The sequence below is a fragment of the Pongo abelii genome, chromosome 6, assembly GCF_028885655.2.
Source record: "Pongo abelii isolate AG06213 chromosome 6, NHGRI_mPonAbe1-v2.0_pri, whole genome shotgun sequence".
In the NCBI taxonomy this organism is placed as follows: Eukaryota; Metazoa; Chordata; class Mammalia; order Primates; family Hominidae; genus Pongo; species Pongo abelii.
In genome coordinates, this window is record NC_071991.2 from 35,016,415 (window position 1) to 35,035,435 (window position 19,021).

Consider the following 19,021-nt stretch of genomic DNA (forward strand, 5'->3'; position numbering starts at 1 on the left):
CCTGACCTCAGGTGATCCACCCTCCTCGGCGTCCCAAAGTGCTGGAATTACAGGCGTGAGCCACTGCACCCGGCCGGGTCTTAATTTTTTATCCAACTAACAATTTGTGACTTTTAAGTTCATTATATTAAATTCTATTTAACAGTGGACATAATTTGGTTTAAATCTGTTTTTGTTTTCTATTTGTTTTATCTTCTCTATTTTTCTTTTGTGTTATTTTCTTTTGAGTTAGTTAAGAATTTTTTTAATTTTAAAATTTCATTTTATCTCCTCCTATTAACTTACTACATATGCTTTAAAAATTTTTTTCTTTCCTGTTGTTGCTGTCTCTCTAGGATTTATAGTATACATATTTTACAATATACATCTTTAACTCCAGGGTTTACAGGATAATAATATATCATTTCAAAAATAGCGTAAAAAAATTTAAACAGCATATGCTCATTTTCTTTGCTATCCCTTCTACTACTGTCTCACAATTTACTTTTTTGTATGCTATAAACCTGAAACACATTACTATTATTGTTGCTTTAAACAGTAATACTTTAAAGAACTCCAAGATGAAAAATAGTATTTTATATTTACCCGTATGTTTACCATTTCTGTTCATCTCAATTTATTTCATTATGTAAACTTGAATTTTCATATACATTATTTTCTTCTGTCTAAAGAAATTCCTTCAGGTCTACTGGCAGTGCATTCTTTCAGCTTTGTTTTTACAAAAATGTTTCTATTTTGCCTCTAATTTTAAATATTTTTATTGTTAGTTAATATCTTCTTAGTTTATTGTTATTTATTTTTGTTACTTAAAATATGTGCATTTATTTTCTTCTGGCTTGCACAAACTGACAAAAAGCCAGAAGTCATTCTTACATGTGTTTCTTTGTAAATATCTCTTCTCTAGCTGTTTTTAAGATTTTATCTCAATCACTGTTTTTCAGTAATGTCATTGATGTGTTTTGGGCATAATTTTAAAAAAAATTTATACAGATTGAAATTTGTTGAACATCTTGTGTCTTCAGATTTATAATTTTTATCAGTTAGCAACAATTTGTGTAATTGTGTCACCATTCTTTTTTTCAGCTCACTTTTATTCTGAGACCCTAATGCATGTATGTTAGACTTCTTACTAGATACCGTTCCACAGTAACTGATGCTTTATTTTGAAGCTTTATTTTCTCTCTTTTCATTTTGAATAGTTTATGTTGCTATGTCTTTATTTTCACTGATCTTTCATCATGCAAGATCTGCTCTGTTCTTAAAACTACCAACTTATCTTTTACTTCAGAAGTATTTTTCATGTCTAGAAGTCCGTTTGCATCTTCATATCATCCCTTGTTCTCATCATGGTTATGGCTCTGTCTCTATGATCTGAACATATGAAACAGATTTGTAATAGTTGTTTGAATACAATAGCTGCTTGGTCTTCTATGTCTATCACTCATAGAACTGTTATTATTGACAGATTTTTCCCCTATGGGTAATATTTTTCTGCTTCTTTGCATGAAAAGTAGTTTCATTTTATTTTTTAAACTGAGAACTTATTTTGGACTTTAAGTTGTTGGTTGGTTGCTGGAAGTTGTTTTATTCTTAAGTTTTGGATTCTTTTTTCCAGCAAATAAAGTAATTGGAATCAGTTGGATGCTTTTAAAATTTGAGAAAGTCCAGAGGACTCTTTAAAGTTGGACTAGTTAAGCCTGACTACAAAGGTAATATCCCTTTGAAGATCTGACCTGATGTACCTATGTACTATAAAGTTTTTTATTCTAGTTTGTGGGGGCATAAAACATTCCCTGTCCTGTTTGAGTTTCAGGGAAAGCTTATGCCCACTTCTTTACAGTGGGTTTTTCCTTAGCTTTAGTAGTTCCTTCTTATGTATATATAGATCAGTACCCAAAGACCTGAGCTATCTCTTCTGCATATCTCCAAAGCCCCACTGCTTCTCCACATCCTCATAACTCCCTCTTCTCTGCCATCTTACCCTGCAAATTCAACATTCCTTGGCTTCCCAGAACTCTAATCTCTCTCTTCAATCCAACAAGAATGTAAAGCTATGTTTGGGTTTCACTTTCCTGGGCTGTGGCTTAAAAACTGCCCCCAGGAAGCAAGCTGGTGTAATTGTAGGGCTCACATTGTTAGTTTCCCTTCTTTAGAGATCCCGGTCCTTCAGTGCCTTTGGCCAGTGTCTGGAAATGATTATTTTTTATAATTTGTCCAGTTTTCTATTTGGCTAAAGCAGAAAAGTAGCTTGAGTGCCTGTTACTTCATCTTCTCTAATTTATTCATTACTTTGCTTATCATTTTTTTATTTTTCTTTTCGTGCTTTCTTTTGATTTACTTTGCTGTTCATTTTGTAGCTTTTCACCTGGGAAGGGTGCTACTGGCATCTAGTGGGTGAGGTCAGGGGTGCTGCTAATCATCCTACATTGCACAGGATAGTTTCCTTCAGCAAAGAGTTATGAAGCCCAAACTTCTGACCATGCCAAGGTCCAGAAACCACGGTTTAACACATTCTGTTCCACTGTTTGGTTTTTGCTCTTCAGGAACTCCAATTATATGTATATTGTTTCTTCTTTGTTTATCTTCCACTTCAATCACCTTCTCTTTAATACTTTTAAATATTCTTTGTGTCATGTTCATCTCTTGGATGTTTTTTCATTTTTTATTCAACGTTCTTTATTAAACTTTTATTTTTTTCTGTTTTTCCTTTGCACCATTTAATTATTATTCCAAGATAATTTTTTATTTTTTGTCACTGATTTGTATTTAATTTTTGGATTTCTGTATGAAGGCAGACCTTTATAATCTCAAAGGCTTATTTGAAAATATGTAATTCAGTTTGGAGTGGTGTAGTACAATGTTTCATTTACTGCTAAATAGTTGATGTGGGAGTAATTGTCTTCACTAGATTGTTTTGATTCTTGTTTTTTGTTTTATTATAGTTGGTTGAATTTTGAATAGATTTATTTTATTTTCTTCTGTTTGTTTTGTGGATTTTGTGTGGTTTGCAATATTTTTAATTTAATGGTGCTCTGTCAGTGTAGCAAAATACAATGACATGTTGATACAGGAGCTAGAAACAAATTATTTAAGCAGATAGTAAGTGCAACAGAGTCCTTGGCAGGGTTTCCCTTTTAACAAAAAGCAGCACCTAAATCATTTCTTTTCTAACAAAGATCAGCCTGAAAAATCTAGCTGTAAACATAGATAAATAAGCTCGAAGTTTGCATGTGTGAATGCTGTCAGCTGTGCCAATAGAGAAGGGCTACCAGGAAGCCAGGTATATTCAACATGGAGGCTCCATCTTCCGTTTTCTTTGTCACCACGTGTACTGTAGAAAGCAAGCAACATGGTGCCAGCCAGGTAGAGAACCCATCTACATAATAAGATTAGGGTGGCAGTGGCCAGATTCCCATGTGCTATGCAAATGGCACATCTGGTTCAGCCAATCCTGTGTGCCCTATGTAAATTAGACACCACCTCCTCAAGCTCATCTATAAAACCTGCATTTCACTGCGGAAGCAGGAACCCGTTTTCTCCAGGAACCCTCTCTGTGAAGAGAGCTCTTTTCTTTCTTTTGCCTGTTAAACAACCACTCTTACCTTCACTCTGATGTGTCTTAGTTTTCCATGGCCAAGGGATCACAAACCTCGGGTATTACCCCAGACAATGACACCATTTCAATACACATATAACATAATATAATATATATAACATATACACATATAATATAATAGAACATTTTATCATGTATATGATAATATAACATCATATACATAAATATATAATATACATTTTATATGTAATAAAGATATTACATATATATTTATTATATATATTAGTTGATGGTTTCCATATTATAAATATATATTTATATTTTACATATTGTATATTAGCTTATGCTTTTTATATATAATCATATACTATGTAATAATATATAGTAATATAATATAATATCTAATTATATATTATAACATATAATATATAATAAGATTATATATTATATTATATATGTTAGATATCATATTAGTTATAATTATATATTATAATCTATATCATATAACATGTAACATATTTATATATAATATTTAATATAATATATGCAATATATTATATATAATAATATGTATATATAATGTATTATATGGTATATATGATGTATACATATTATATAATATATTTATATAATATGTAGTATATATTATACATAAATATAAGCATATACTGTCAAATATAAATGTAGTAAATATTATATATAAATATAAGCATATAGTATATATCAAATATAGAAATATATAAATATAATGTACCATATATAAATATAATGTATAGCACATAATATAATATATAAAAATATATATCACATATACAATATATAATATATAAACTATATACAACATATTAAACATGAATATATTATATATTAAATATGTAATAAATATATATATATAAGAACTCCTATTGTAATCTATTATTGCTATGTAGAAAAGATCTATCAAGGCTTTGAAGGTAATTTGTGTTTTCTTCCCCCACCTCTGGCTGCTTTTAAGATATTATCATTGATTTTGGTTTTATGCAGTTTTTCTCTGGTTGATTAGGTCTTTACTTTTTAAATTCTTCTGTATTTTGTTGCTTTCAAATAATATTAAGTGAAGAAATTTTACATTTTTAAAAAATTTATTAACTTTTTTCATTTTACCACGTAATTAAATACAAGCTTTATTTATTCAGATTTGGAATTACAAAATATTCAAATTGACTACAGCAGAATTGATCCTCAATTCCCAGAATTTTATGAATGATTGTGTACCGAAAAATCCAGTAAAACTTACTTTATTTATTCATCAGCTCTTTTACTCCTAAGCTTCTTATAAAAGTATTGCTTTATGAAAGTAATAGCATTCTAAATTTGAGAATATAAATGAACATTATTCAAATTAATGTCAATGTTGTATCAACAATATCAATGCTGTATCTATCAGTAATATCACATCAGAAAAATTACAGCTTATTTTACCAGCTTATTATTTTGGGTTATTCTACATATGCAGAAATTATTAGATTGCAATTTGAGGTAGATATAATAAAAAATATATAATCTCTTTGATTTTGACCCTAGTAACCAAAACAATTACCTTATTTTAAAACAGTGTTGGCCTGGCATGGTGGCTCACACCTGTAATCCCAGCACTTTGGGAGGCCGAGGCAGGCAGATCACTTGAGGTCAGGAGTTCGAGAACAACCAGGCCAACATGGTGAAACCTGTCTCTGTTAAAAATACAAAACATAGCCAGGGGTGGTGGCACATGCCTGTAATCCCAGCAACTCGGCAGGATGAAGCATGAGAATTGCTTGAACCCAGGAGGTAGAGGTTGCAGTGAGCCAAGATCATGCCACTGCACTCTGCTGGGGCGACAGAGCAAGACTCTGTCTTAAATTAATTAATTAATTAATTAATTAAACTGTGTTAACTTGATCAAATGCTGCCTCTGACACTTAAAGGAAAACATTTCTTATTATTCTTTAGGCTAATATTTATTTCATGAATGAAGTTGTGTTTATCTCCTTTTCTAAAATATAAATATTTTCAACATAAAACTATTTCTGAGCCATAAATAGGTAAATTCCAGTGAAAATGGTTTACACTTTGTAAACAAGCAGGCCATGAGAACATTTTATATATCATAAATCAATCTTAATGGGGAGGCTTTATTTACTTTTATTTCAAAAACGTAGTGCAATACTAAAGCTACTGGTGTGAGAGTGCTTAATTAGCCAGAGGCAAATCAAGCCTGAAATTAAGTGCTAGTAATTTATGTAAGTTTCCTAAAATTTAAACAGGTGTCTAATAACAGCAGCTGTGATATGACCAGTCTAATGTGCTAAGAAGTGTTTTGTACTATACATCAATTCATATATTTTGCTTGTGTCCTAAGAGGCATTTCACAACCCAATCCCCCATACTTTGATAACTAAAATAACTACATTATGGTCATTTCAAACTTCTATTGAAATGTCATTAACTTTTTTCTGATTAATTAGGTACATGTTTCAAATAGATAAAAATTTATGTCTTAAGTAGTATGTTTGAAACTAATATAGTAATTTCTGACAAAAATATCAGGGTAGGTACAATCAATGTAAGTATCACTGTTTATAATAACTCCCATCAGCCGGAGTCATCATAGTCTGAAATACACCAGTTTTTATTGCCCTTTATCAGAGAGACAATTACTTTTTCTAAACCTGTGTTTAAATCTCCTCTAGCAGTATCTGAAATTTATGTCATATTTTCTATAGTTCACATGCTTGTTGACTATTATCTTGGTATGCAATATCACGATAGTATGGCATAATCTTTCAGGGGAATCTGGATTTTTCTCTAATATAGCATCTCTTCTACTTTCTGATTATATTCCTATAAACTCACTTGTATATGTTATGTATCTTCAGTTTATTTATAAAATGTTTTCATTTCCAGGTACTCAGATTTATCATCTACCTTATTTCCTTGCTGTCTGTCTTCACTTTCTAGTGGCTATTTTCTTGCTGGTGCATCTTCTCTCTATTGCTGTCTTCTACATGTTGTGTGTCTACTATTTCATAGAGAAGGGACTAAATTTGCTCTTTGATATCTTTGCTATTCTTGGAATCTGATTCAGTGGGAATCTCTACTTCTAACTGTAAATGTTCCTTAGTTTCTTCTGATAAAAGTAATCACATTGAAGTAGAACTTCCTTTATGTCCTAATAAAACTTTAGTACCATCAGCATCATTAAATGCCTCAATTTCCAGAATTGCTTCATATTTAACAAGACCTGACAAAATATGGCACTGATGTCCAGATTCCAAATAATGCAATTACCATAAACTATGTTGAAAAATGAACTTTCAGATTTTTCCTTTTTCCATTCTTATGTTCTCCCTGCTTTGCCTCCTTTAACTTGAGACTTTTTCTGCCACTACTCTTGGTGCTGGGGCTGAGACTGCCAGAATGCTTCTGTTGCTGTCACCTTTGGCTTGTTTGTTTAGAGCCATAACTCATCCTCAATGTGCAGCAGAGAATGTGAGGGGATGCCTCAGTGAGCTATCAGAAATAAACATGCAGTGGATATAAAAATTGTATCTTAGCTTGTGTTCTATTTCTTCTCTCTTACACTTTTGGGATTCCAAATAAGCATGTGTTATTTTTTCGGCCTATATTTCCTAGTTTTGTGACTTTCACTTCTGTATTTTTCATATTTTTGTATATTTGTGCTTCATCATAATTTCTTCTGATTTATCTACCAGTTCTCCAATTCTCCAATTCCCTCTCTAACTGTGTCTAATCTATTACTGAACCCATCTATAAAGTTCTTTGTTTATTGTATTTTTCAGTTCTGGAATTACTTTTACCCCCAGTTTTCTTTTCTTTTCTTTCGTTTTTCTTTTTCTTTTCTTTTTTTTTTTTTTTTTTTTTTTTTTGAGACAGAGTCTCACTCTGTCATCCAGACTGGAGCGTGGAGTGCAGTGGCGCTATCTTGGCTCACTGCAACCTCTGCCTCCTGGGTTCAAGCAATTCTCCTGCCTTAGCCTCCAGAGTAGCTGGGACTACAGACACGTGCCACCACAGCTGGATAACCTTTGTACTTTTAATAGAGATGGGGTTTTGCCATGTTGACCAGACTGGTTTCAAACTCCTGACCTCAGGTGATCCACCTGCCTTGACCTCCCAGACATGTGCCACCCCACCTGGATAATTTTTGTATTTTTAATAGAGATGGGGTTTTGCCATGTTGGCCAGACTGGTCTCAAATTCCTGACCTCAGGTGATCCGCCCACCTTGGACTCCCAAAGTGCTGGGATTGCAGGTGTGAGCCACTGAGCCTGGCCTAATATTTGTATTTTTAGTAGAGATGGGATTTTGCTATGTTGGCCAGGCTGGTCTCAAACTCCTGGCCTCAAGTGATCCTGCCTTGTCTTCCCAAAGTGCTAAGATTACAGGTGTGAGACACCATGCCTGGCCCCTCCCCCAGTCTTTTAATTTCCATTTGGTAATTTATAATTTTTTTACAAAAATTGTGAGCTCATTTTTTTCTCCTTCAACATTTTATGCATATTTGTAATATATGGACTCAATGTGCATCTGTTTCTGTTTTCTTTCATTTCTGCTTATTCTCACTCATAGTGTACTTTCTCCTTATGTATTTGGATACGTTAATTATGTGATGAACATTACACTTTAAAAGTTATTAATGAGAATACTTTGAGGTTTAATAAGATAATATCTTCCTTCGAAGAAAAATGTTATTTACTTCTGCCTGATTTCTGGAAATGAGAGCAGTCTAGGATCACCTTCATCCTAGTTCAGGACTTGAAGTTTTCTTATTTACTTGGATTAAGCTAGGCTGCAGTCTGTTCAAGTGCTTTTTACTGTTGACCTATCCTTACTTGGAGGGTTCAGGCCTCCAGGTATTCAGCCCACAGTCATAGGTGGCTTTTATGGATCAACTCCGACTTCTCATCTTTTACTTCTGTGAGACCACCAGAAGTTCAAATCAAACTTGGTTGCCTCTTCAAAAACTGCAGATTCTTTCAGTGTCACAGTGACCCTAAGTGCTAGGCTTAAATTTTAGAGCATCTATCCTCTTGTTGGCCCAGTAATTTCTCTCTACTGTATTAGAAAAAAGGAATATTAATCCAGTTGTTTTGCCATTGGAAATATTGGTCCATATTACTTAGCTTCCACTGCTGGAAATAATATCTAGATTTATTCACGCTATAAAAAGTCTAAACTTATTTTAAATTTAAATAAGTATGCTAATAAGCCTTTCCATGACAAGTTCCTACTTCAGAATTCTAGTTTTAAAATAGTTAAAGCATGGAATCTTGCCATAAATTTGTAGCATAGGTTTTTTAAAAAGGTAACAAGGTCTTCAATTTCTTATAAGGTTCAGTTTGATTTGCTCTCACAGGATTTACCTGCAGGACCAATGGATTTTTTTGTTAAGGATTTCAAGATAGAATAAATAAAACTAATAAATAAAAATTTTCATTACCCTTGCAATCACATTATGCATTTTGTCTAAATTCAGAATAGCCTAGAACAGGCAAAATTGCCACTATTTCTAATACCATAAATTTCTTATAAAAGAAAAATGCACAGGACAAAGAAAAATATAAAGTCCTACAGTGTGTGACATCTTGAGTAAAGGAGGCATTGAGGACACATACTTTAAATGATCTTTCTGTTTCATGCTCTTTGTTTCATGGCCATGTACCGTAGTACAGCTGTTAATATGTGAGAGGTATGCCCCATTTCCCTTTGTAGTAAACTAGAAAGGGTTATTGTGAAGGAAAAGGTGAGAAAAAAAGAAATCAACATGGCACTATATGGGTAAATTCTCAGGCAGATCAATTTTAGAAGAAATACATATAGGAGTTACAGAAATGGAAATTGATTCTTTACAATGTATTCATACCTTTACTGCTAATGAATATGGGTTTTCTTGAGGTAATAAAAATCTAAAATTAGATTGTGGTGACGGTTGCACAACTCTGTGAATATTCTAAGAACATTGAATTGCACTCTTTAAGGGGTTGAATTTTATGGTGCATGACATATATCTCAATAAAGCTGTTTTTTAAAAATGTTTTTATATCTGTGTATGTCTTAGGATTCTTTAAGTATCTCAATTTAAATGCCAAGGATTTAGAGACTATAAAATCTACACAAGAAGATGATTAAGAATATAATCCTTAAATTCTGAAAAATATTTAGGTTTAAATTTTGGTTTTATATTTATTATCCGTCTTATCAAAACTCAGTTACTTAACATCATTGGGCTCCTGTTTTCTCAAATAATATGAGAATAACAACACTACTTGTTAAGGAGCAGGGATTCAGACAGGATTGTTGTTCCAGTGATATATTGTGGGAATGCCCTCAGGCCAAGGGGAGTGAAGACAGAAGAATAGGAGAAGGAAAAGAAGCTAGTGAGAATGCAGCTGGAGAGTAGCATTAATCTGTTGCTCTAAGAAGTCAGTCAGTCACTGGCCAAAATCTGAAAGAGACAGTATGAGAAGGTGCAGTCCTCCAGTCTGGTGGCTGTTAGCCTTTCACTGGTCATCACTCATTGCTACTGGGAATAGACACACTTGCCAGTGAAGGAAGTCTGTGATGGGCACCAGCTGCATCTACTACTCACTCCTCCCCCTGGTATTGCAGGAATGATGCAAGGTAATGCATAATATACATTGATTGCAAGGGTCTGCACAGTACCTGGAACATAAGAAGAACTGTATACATAGTAGCTATTCATCCAAGGCATACAATATCAAATAACTAAACAATGAAATAAACTAATTATATATATATAATACAATGAAATAAACTAATTTTATATATATATATAAAATACCACCCAGCAAGAAAATCTTACTGTACATGTTGCCTCCTCATCAAATGTAAATATGTGACTTATTGAGCGTCCTTCATGATGAGGTTGTAAAGGAGTAACTTTCACAGGGCTTGTCCAACCTGAAAACACAAAAAAAGTGAATGGGATTTTGGTTAAAAACACAATAAAAGTTCTTTTTCAACAGAAATATTTACTGTTAGAAGCTAGACTGTGTGATTGTAATTCATTTTTAATGGATTATTTAATAACTTTTCTGGATCTTTTAGCTGTGAGAACAGAATAGCTCTGGAATTTCTACGTGAGCCTAATTATAATAGTGCAGAATCACTTGTTATTTCTTACTTATTATTGGAAGATACCTATTTGGTACTATACATCTATGTATGTGCACACAGACATGTTGGGGATGGTGGTGACACAAGATGAGTCTGGTTATTATGCAGATAATGCATATAATGATAGATTAGAAGTCCTAAAATACTAGCAAATTATAAAAAGCAGCCTTCAAAAATATTCAGTACACTGTAATTGGAAGCTTTTATATAAAGATGAAAAACCGGGCTCCTGGTTTTGAGGTGTCCATAAGCAAATGGAAAGTACAAACACATAAGTAGATAATTTCAATATGGTGCGGCAATACAGCAATAGCTGAGCTCAGAGTGCTGTGGGGGTGCATAGGAAGGATATCTAAGAATACCTAGTCTAACCAGGTTGTCCGGGCTCAGGGACATCTCCCCAAAGATAACACTTGATATAATCTTGACAATTAAAGTAGAACTTGGATGAAAAAGGAGAAGTAGTGGAAGGGTAGTTGTTCCAGGAATGGAAACAGTATGTACAATGGTAGTCCTGCTCTGTGAGAGCCTCTTAATGTGTATAGAAATTAAAAAATGTTAGGTATAGCAGACTGTAAAATGGTAGATAGGAAATGGTAGAAGATAAGCAAAAGAAATAGTCCAAGATCAGGACATGAAAACCTCAGACTCAACCTGCAGATGGATTGCCCTTGAAGGGTTTTTAATAAGAGAGATAGATTACTTTGGTTTGGGCAGGTGACTAGCATAGGTGAAGATAATTGGGGTGCCTCTGGTAGTTTCCATAGAGATAGATTCTCCTATCCCATGGGGGCTTCTGATTTGGTCCCCTACTTCATAGCTTTGTTCCACGAATTAATCCAACTTGGCAAAATGTAAAATTAAAAGTTAAAATTTGAGATCAGAATGGACAGCACAGAGATGTTGAAGCATGTGAGAGATGCATTGTGAGAGGTGCTTAGGGAAGGATAGGAGCTCCATGGTCATCTGTGCATGCCACTCTGGTGCAGCTCTATCACAGATGCCACCTATCTAATATTATATATTATATACATATAAATATATATTATATATGATCTTATATACTTACAAGTATATACATTATATATTACATATAATATTATATACTTACAAGTATATACATTATATATATATATAAGTAATGCATATACTTACTTGCTTGGGTTCCAGAGTGACCTTCATGAGTTATTTGACCCATCTGAGCCTCATTTTCCTAAACTTTAATGACTATTGTCAGAGTTATAAAAACTATAATTAATGAATACAAAGAAATAGGCAAACTATGGCATGTAGTTTAAGTGCTCAACATGTTTATTAATTAACAATTAGTGGTTGTAATATCATTAGTATTTTTAGTACTAATGTAGTAATACTATTTTCATGATGATGATAATGATGATGATTGATGATAATTCAGTCAATATTTGACCGAGAAACTCAGGACAGAATCTGAAATGGGGATTTTCAAAGGAGGAATAGAGAACATGTGTATGCTGGATAGTCTGCGGCTTTAGAAGGGCCAGTTAGAGAATAGAGTGTCAGCGGACCTCAGTGCACTATTGTTGACTTTGCAGCTTGAGGTGATCACATGAGTAGGATATGGGTAGCCTCTAGGGGCAGACAGAGTCCCCTGGCTGACAGTACATGAGGAAATAAACAGTTTAGATGGAAGGAACTGGATTCTGCAACAATCTGAATGTGCTTGGAAGTTGATTTTTCCCCAGACCCTCTAGATAAGAATCAAGATAACACCTTGATTTTGGCTTTATTTATTTATTTGAGACAAAGTCTCACTCTGTTGCCCAGGCTGGAGTGCAGTGGCATGATCTCTGCTCACTGCAACCTCCACCTCCTGGGTTCAAACAATTCTGCCACCTCAGCTTCCTGAGTAGCTGGGATTACAGGCACACGCCACCACAGCCAGGTCATTTTTGTACTTTTAGTAGAGACGGGGTTTCACCATGTTCGCTAGGCTGGTCTTGAACTCCCGACCTCAGATAGTCCGCCTGCCTTGGCCTCCCAAATTGCTGGGATTACAGGCGTGAGCCATGGCTGTGCCCGGCCAATTTTGGCATTATTATTATCATAGATTCTAAACAGAAGACCCAGATGACATTCCCCAGACTTCTGATCCACAAAGCTGTGATTAATGGGTTTCACTTTAAGCTGGAAAGTTTGTGTCAATTTATTACAGCAGCAAGAGAAAACTAATACAGACACAGAGGTGAAAGGCCAAAGCAAAGGGAGGAAAGGAATGCTGAATCCCATGGTCATTTCAGTTTTAAGAACCATGAAGATGATTCTGTCTGTGACAAGCTGGACAAAGGAAACTCTCTAGAAGTCTATTGTGCCAAGAGCAACAGGATGGCATTTTGTGGTATCTATCTTATTTGGAGCCATTCAAACAACTGCTTTGAAAAAGCAGGAAATTAGGAAAACAATAAAACTTGAATTCTAATATTAAGCCAGATTAGAAGGACGGACTCTAGACAATGAATTACACCTGAAAGTCATCAAATTTAAGACTAAGTATGAGGATATCCTTTCCTCCACTCCTTTTCAGTATCTACTATTTGAAAAACAAACAATTCTAAAACCTAACGGCTTAAGTCAACTATTTATTCTCTCCCGGGATTCAGAAGATATTTGGGGGTGATTCTTTCACATGGTGTCAGTTTCAATAGCTGCAAAGGTTCAAAAACGGCCTCACTCACATGGCTGGCAAGTTGGTACTGACCATTAGCTGGGGGCTTAGGTGGGCATACTGGCAAGTGTCTTGTATTTGTTTCTGTGGGCATAGGTTGGTCTTTCACAGGATAGTGACTGAGATCCCAGATAAGACTCTGAAGAGGACTAATCCCAACGTGCAAGTGCTTATCAAGTCTCCATTTGCACGATGCTTACTAACATATAATTGGCCCAAGGCAGTCAAATGTCCAGACCCAATGTCAACGTGGGAAGTAAACAGAGTTTATTGGTAAGAGTGGCAGGCACATACAGGAACAGGGTGAATTGCTGAGGATCACTTTTGGACCAGCTACCATTCATCACTTCTTCATAAATTTAAAAAGGTTAAAATCATACAGTGTCTTTTCCAGTAAAAATGAAAAGAAACTAAAAATCAACAAAAGAAGGGAAACTGGAAAATTAACGGATATATAGAAATTAAACATGATGCCACAAAACAAAGGATCAAATAAGAAATCATAAAGGAAATGGAAATTATCTTGAGAAAAACGATTTTATTTTATTTTTATTTTTATTTATTTATTTATTTATTTTTAGATGGCGTCTTACTCTGTCACCCAGGCTGGAGTGCAGTGGCGTGATCTCGGCTCACTGCAAGCTCTGCCTACCAGGTTCACGCCATTCTCCTGCCTCAGCCTCCCGAGTTGCTGGGACTACTGGTGCTCATCACCACACCCGGCTAATTTTTTGTATTTTTAGTAGAGATGGGGTTTCACCATATTAGCCTGAATGGTCTCGATCTCCTGACCTCATGATCCACCTGCCTCGGCTTCCCAAAGTGCTGGGATTACAGGCGTGAGCCACCGTGCCCAACTGAAAAATGAAAATTTAAACAACAAAATTTACGGGGAATGACCTTAGCAAGATGGCAGAGTAGGAAACTCTGAACTTCCTCTCCCCAATTAATAAACTGATTCAGCAACAATTCATGAACAAGTTACCTTTGTGAGAAATACAGAAACTAAGTGAAAAGCTCCTGCACCTTGACAGAATGCAAAACAGATGCACTGAAGCTGATATGCAGATTTGAGTTAGTCACCCTCTTGCAGATTCCCTGCCCCTGGTGCAGTAGCAGACAATCAGGAAGAGATTTCCTAGCTCCCAGATTCACTCAGGTTGTTCTCCCCTCAATTGGTTCCCATGTTTAGCACCCCAACTTTTCCAAGGGAGCTCCTCAGAGGACTGGCTTCTGTCTTGCCAGCCTGGAGCCCTGAGGGGTCTGGTACAATCTAATGATCCAAGAGTGAACAGAGATTGCATTCTGAACTGGTGGATAGCACAGACTCTCCCATATGCTCAGCACAGAGTAAGCAGATTTTAAATAATCCTCTCTCTCAGCCCCCTAGAAAAAGTTGATTCACTCATGTGTCCAGCACCCCAACTTCTTGGTACTTGCCTAAAGAACTATGATTTATCTCACCAGTCCTGGAACTCTGATGAATCCAACATAGTTTAACCCCTGGGGGAAGACGGAGAAGGTAGCCTGGGCTTGTAGATGCCACAGATCTAGATCTAGAGATAGTCACCATAGATCCAAGAGTTGATTCAGGACCCCAGCTTCTCTGGGGTTGCTCCAAAAAAGAGCATCTGTCTTATCTGTCATGAAACTCTGATGAATCTGGCGCAGTCTAGTTTTCTACGGGATAATGTAAATGGGAGTTTGGGCTAGTAGACACCATAGCTCACTCTCCTCTCAGCACAGAGCAAGTGAACAAAAATCCCATCTCTCAGATTCACTTGGGAAGGAAAACGTTGGCAGAGGTTCCCAAATCTCCGGCCAGGCTGAAGGGTGAAGATCTTCTTCTTTACAAGACCAGGTCATGAAGAATGGAAGAAGCGCCTGCTTTGTCTAATGTGGAAACACCTACACAGATAGTCAAGGAAAATGAAGAATCAGGCAAAGATCCTCCAAACAAAGGAAGAAGATAAATTTTCAGAAACCAATCCTAATAAAATAGAGTTAAATAATGTATCCCACAGAAAACTGTCACAAAAATGCTCACCAAGGTCAAGAGAATCATAAATGCAGGAAGAGATAGACAGCAATATAATAATAGTAGGATATTTTAGTACCACACTTTTAATAATGAATAGAACATCCAGACAGGAGATCGATAAGGACATAGAGAACTTGAATAACACATAGACCAAATAGACCTAATACACACAGAAGTTTTGGACATATACTACAACATGAGTGAACCTGAAGGACATTATGGTAAGTGAAATAAGCCAATCACAAAAGACAAATAATACGTGATTTTGCTTAAGTGAGGAACCTAAAGTAGTCAAAATCATACATAACAGAAGATATAACAGTTGTTGCCAGGAGTTCATAACTCCTGGCAGGGAGGGAAATAGGGGGTTGTTTAACGGGCAAAGAGTTTCAGTTTTGCAAGATGAAGTGAATCCCGGAGATGGATGGTGGTGATATTTGCACAGTATGAATATACTACTTAATACTAATTAACTATAAAGATGGTTGTGGTGAATGTCTGTATCCCTCCCAGATTTGTGTGTTGAAGCCTAACTCCTAATGTGATGTTATTTGGAGGTGAAGACTTCGGGAGGTAATTAGCTTTAGATGAGGTAAATAAGGTAAGACCTCCATGATGGCATTAGTGTTAAGTAGAGGAAGGGAGACTAGAGCTCTCTCTCTCTCTCTGAGGATGCAAGGAAAAAGAAGCCTTCTATAAACTAGAAAGAAGGTCTTCACCAGCAATCAAATATACCGATTCCATGATTCTCGCCTTCCCAGCCTCTAGAACTATGAGAAACAAATATGTGTTGTTTCAGCCACTCAGTCTTTAGTATTTTGTCATGCAATGTGACTTAATACAATGGTTTAAAAAAAGATAGAAAGACATATGAAGTGGTATCAATATTGATATCATGAGGCCAAAGTGGAGGACAATCAAGGAAGTGACAATACATGAGGTCTATCTCTTCTGTGATAACAAAGACTGGATCATCTACTGCAATGAGAGGCAGAGTTCTAGAAAGGATTTGAATATAATTAGAATAAGTTTAGAATAGTTAATTGGTAGATGATAAAGAGAGACAACTGGATCAAGAAAGGAAGTACTAAACTCAGTAAAAGGTCTACACAAGTTTGGAATGGGGCAAGAAGAAATCAGCAATATAATATTTTATGATCTTTCTTTGATATTTGTGAAAGTCCACTGAAGAGCATACCAGTGTGTGATGTAATTAATTCTGAAATGTCTGTCTTTATGAGAATGTATTAGAAATAATGTGTATTTAGGTTTGTTAAAACCTGAAAGTACTTATCATTTACAACTAATTGTTTCCAGGATGTACAAAGTCATTGAAAGCCTAGGACAAATTATATTGAACTCTGTCCCCAAATTGCAGGTATTACTTTTTGAAACTCTTAATAGCTAATAATAAGAGCTACTATTAATGAAATGTTTTATCAGGTTTCAGGGATTCTGCTAAGCACTTTACAAGTGTTAATTCATTTGATTCTTACAAATGTATAAAAGAAGTAAGATTATTCCTAATTTATGTATGAAGAAACTGAAAATTTTGGACTTCTTACAATCTGACATTAATTCTTTATTTTAGGTATTTTTACATAAAATGGCCCTTACTTATTATCTTACGAAGTTTCACTCTTAGGCGATTTTTTTTTTTAACATAAAATGACCCTTACTTATTATCTTACGAAGTTTTACTCTTAGGTGAGTTTTACAAGTAAGGATACACAGGCATAAAGAGAATAGTAACTAGCCCTGGGTCGTACAGCAACTGAGTTTTTGCCAGAGCTCAAGGCCAGACAGTCTGAGTCTAAAGCCAGTTCTCTAAATTCCTCTGTTTCACTGATTCAGGCAGTGAAATACATGGGACAGATGAGCTCTATACCTGGTTCTGACTTGGTGTTACAAAGTCTGTTAACACCATTTTAGCCCTATGTTAGCTTTGCTAAACCATTTCTTCAACCTATCATTTCTTAGAATAATGTTTAAAAGTCTTCTTCCTATAGCATTTGGTCCTTTCCTTTTCCCAAGCTAAAAATGTTGATCTTTTTACATTCCTGCCTGCCTGCCAGCTTTTATACAGAAAATAGTACCTGTGGCTTTCCTTTGGAGGTGTCTCTCATCATTTAGAGGAACTCCATTTACAGGAGTTCTTACAGAGAAACCACATGGTGCAGATGTCAGTAAGGGGTCATCAAACCTGCCTCCACGGCTGTGGAGCTATTTATGCAGAGTTTGCTTCATTTCAGCTTCTGTTCTTATTGGAGCCAAAAATTTTAGGTTCAAGTACTTAAATTTTTCCCATTTTATTTCAATCCTTAAAACTAACTCTTTCATAATCATCAGTGAATTAATTCTTTCAAAGGAGAGAGACAGATGAGGAGGATTTCTATACAATTATAAAAGTGATACATAAATTCCCCTGTGGTAAAACAAGCGTATCCATATATCTAGAATAAATAATGTTATATATTTTGTGTTAATCACTAATGAATGTTTTCTTAAAGAATAAATTTTCTTTTACAAATAAGTTTATAAGGTTTATCATTCCTTTGTTTCTTATAATCTGTAACTTAAAAATAAAACCTTTTTCAGATCATTGTAATTTTGTTAATTTAACTGCCTAAATATTGAATCTTATGTCCATACTCTCTTCCCTCGAGTATTTAAAAAATAGAAAGTTCATGTCACTTCATTTACCTCCAAGTCTTGCTCTGATAGAAATGTCTGGTACTTCCCTGGAATTCCATCTCCTGTTCTGCTGCAGTTCTTCTGATAGAATTTTTTGCCTTTTTATTGTTGTTTGAAATCCTGTGTCTGGTCTGGGAACTCGGTGTTGAGGTTTCACATCACTAAAATCCACTAGGGTTGGTATGGTTCTGCCAATGCCAGGATTTAAATCAGCATCACCACCAGGACTCATAAACCCTGAACAGGAATCACCTAAGGTCACATCATCCCGAAGTGGAAATAATGGATAATGTGGCCCATATGGTGGGGGATAAGGATAATGTAAATGATAGTCTGGCAAAACTGAAGGGGGATAAGGGTGAAATTTAAGAAAAGCAGGGTTGCATTTCTTTTCAAACCTGCCATAGTTATGTCTGTTCTCAAGACCTTTCACAAAAGGCATGTTCATTTTTCTTAAGAGATCACAATAGTGTGGGTAATCTATATTCTCAACAGTTCCTGAAAGGATGGACCTTTTAGAGATACTTATCTTTCCAGGTGTGTCCTGAATCTCTACATCCATAGCCTTTTTCTTTAGAATTTTTGATAACTATAAAGTATTTCTGATAATTCCTTTATATTTAACTATATAAACTCTATTTCCAATAACTAAAGATCTGTGTTAAACTAGTATAAAATTGACACAGCTTTCTAAATGTTGGCAGATAATTTTGTTTTTCTTTTTAAGGTAAATATTTTCCTCCACCAAAGGAAGAATAGGGCGATGAAGGAACAGGACAGAAGGAGAAAAAAGCAGAGCCCTTGTTGCTTGGCAACTGCTAGAACTCTTAACACATTGAACCATTTA

At 35.1% G+C, this 19,021-nt stretch overlaps 1 protein-coding gene across 1 annotated transcript in view; it reads right to left on the reverse strand.

Annotated features, from left to right (window-relative positions):
- SPMIP7 (sperm microtubule inner protein 7) overlaps window positions 1-19,015 on the reverse strand; it is a 63,149-nt gene extending 44,134 nt beyond the window's left edge. Inside the window, exons 1-2 of the mRNA XM_024250279.3 lie at window positions 18,184-19,015; window positions 10,422-10,519 (exon numbers count right to left, since the gene is read on the reverse strand). Of these exons, the coding sequence (XP_024106047.1) occupies window positions 10,422-10,519; window positions 18,184-18,736 (651 nt within the window). The 5' untranslated portion in view covers window positions 18,737-19,015. The remainder of the gene's footprint in view (window positions 1-10,421; window positions 10,520-18,183) is intronic.
- Window positions 19,016-19,021: the final 6 nt, after the last annotated feature.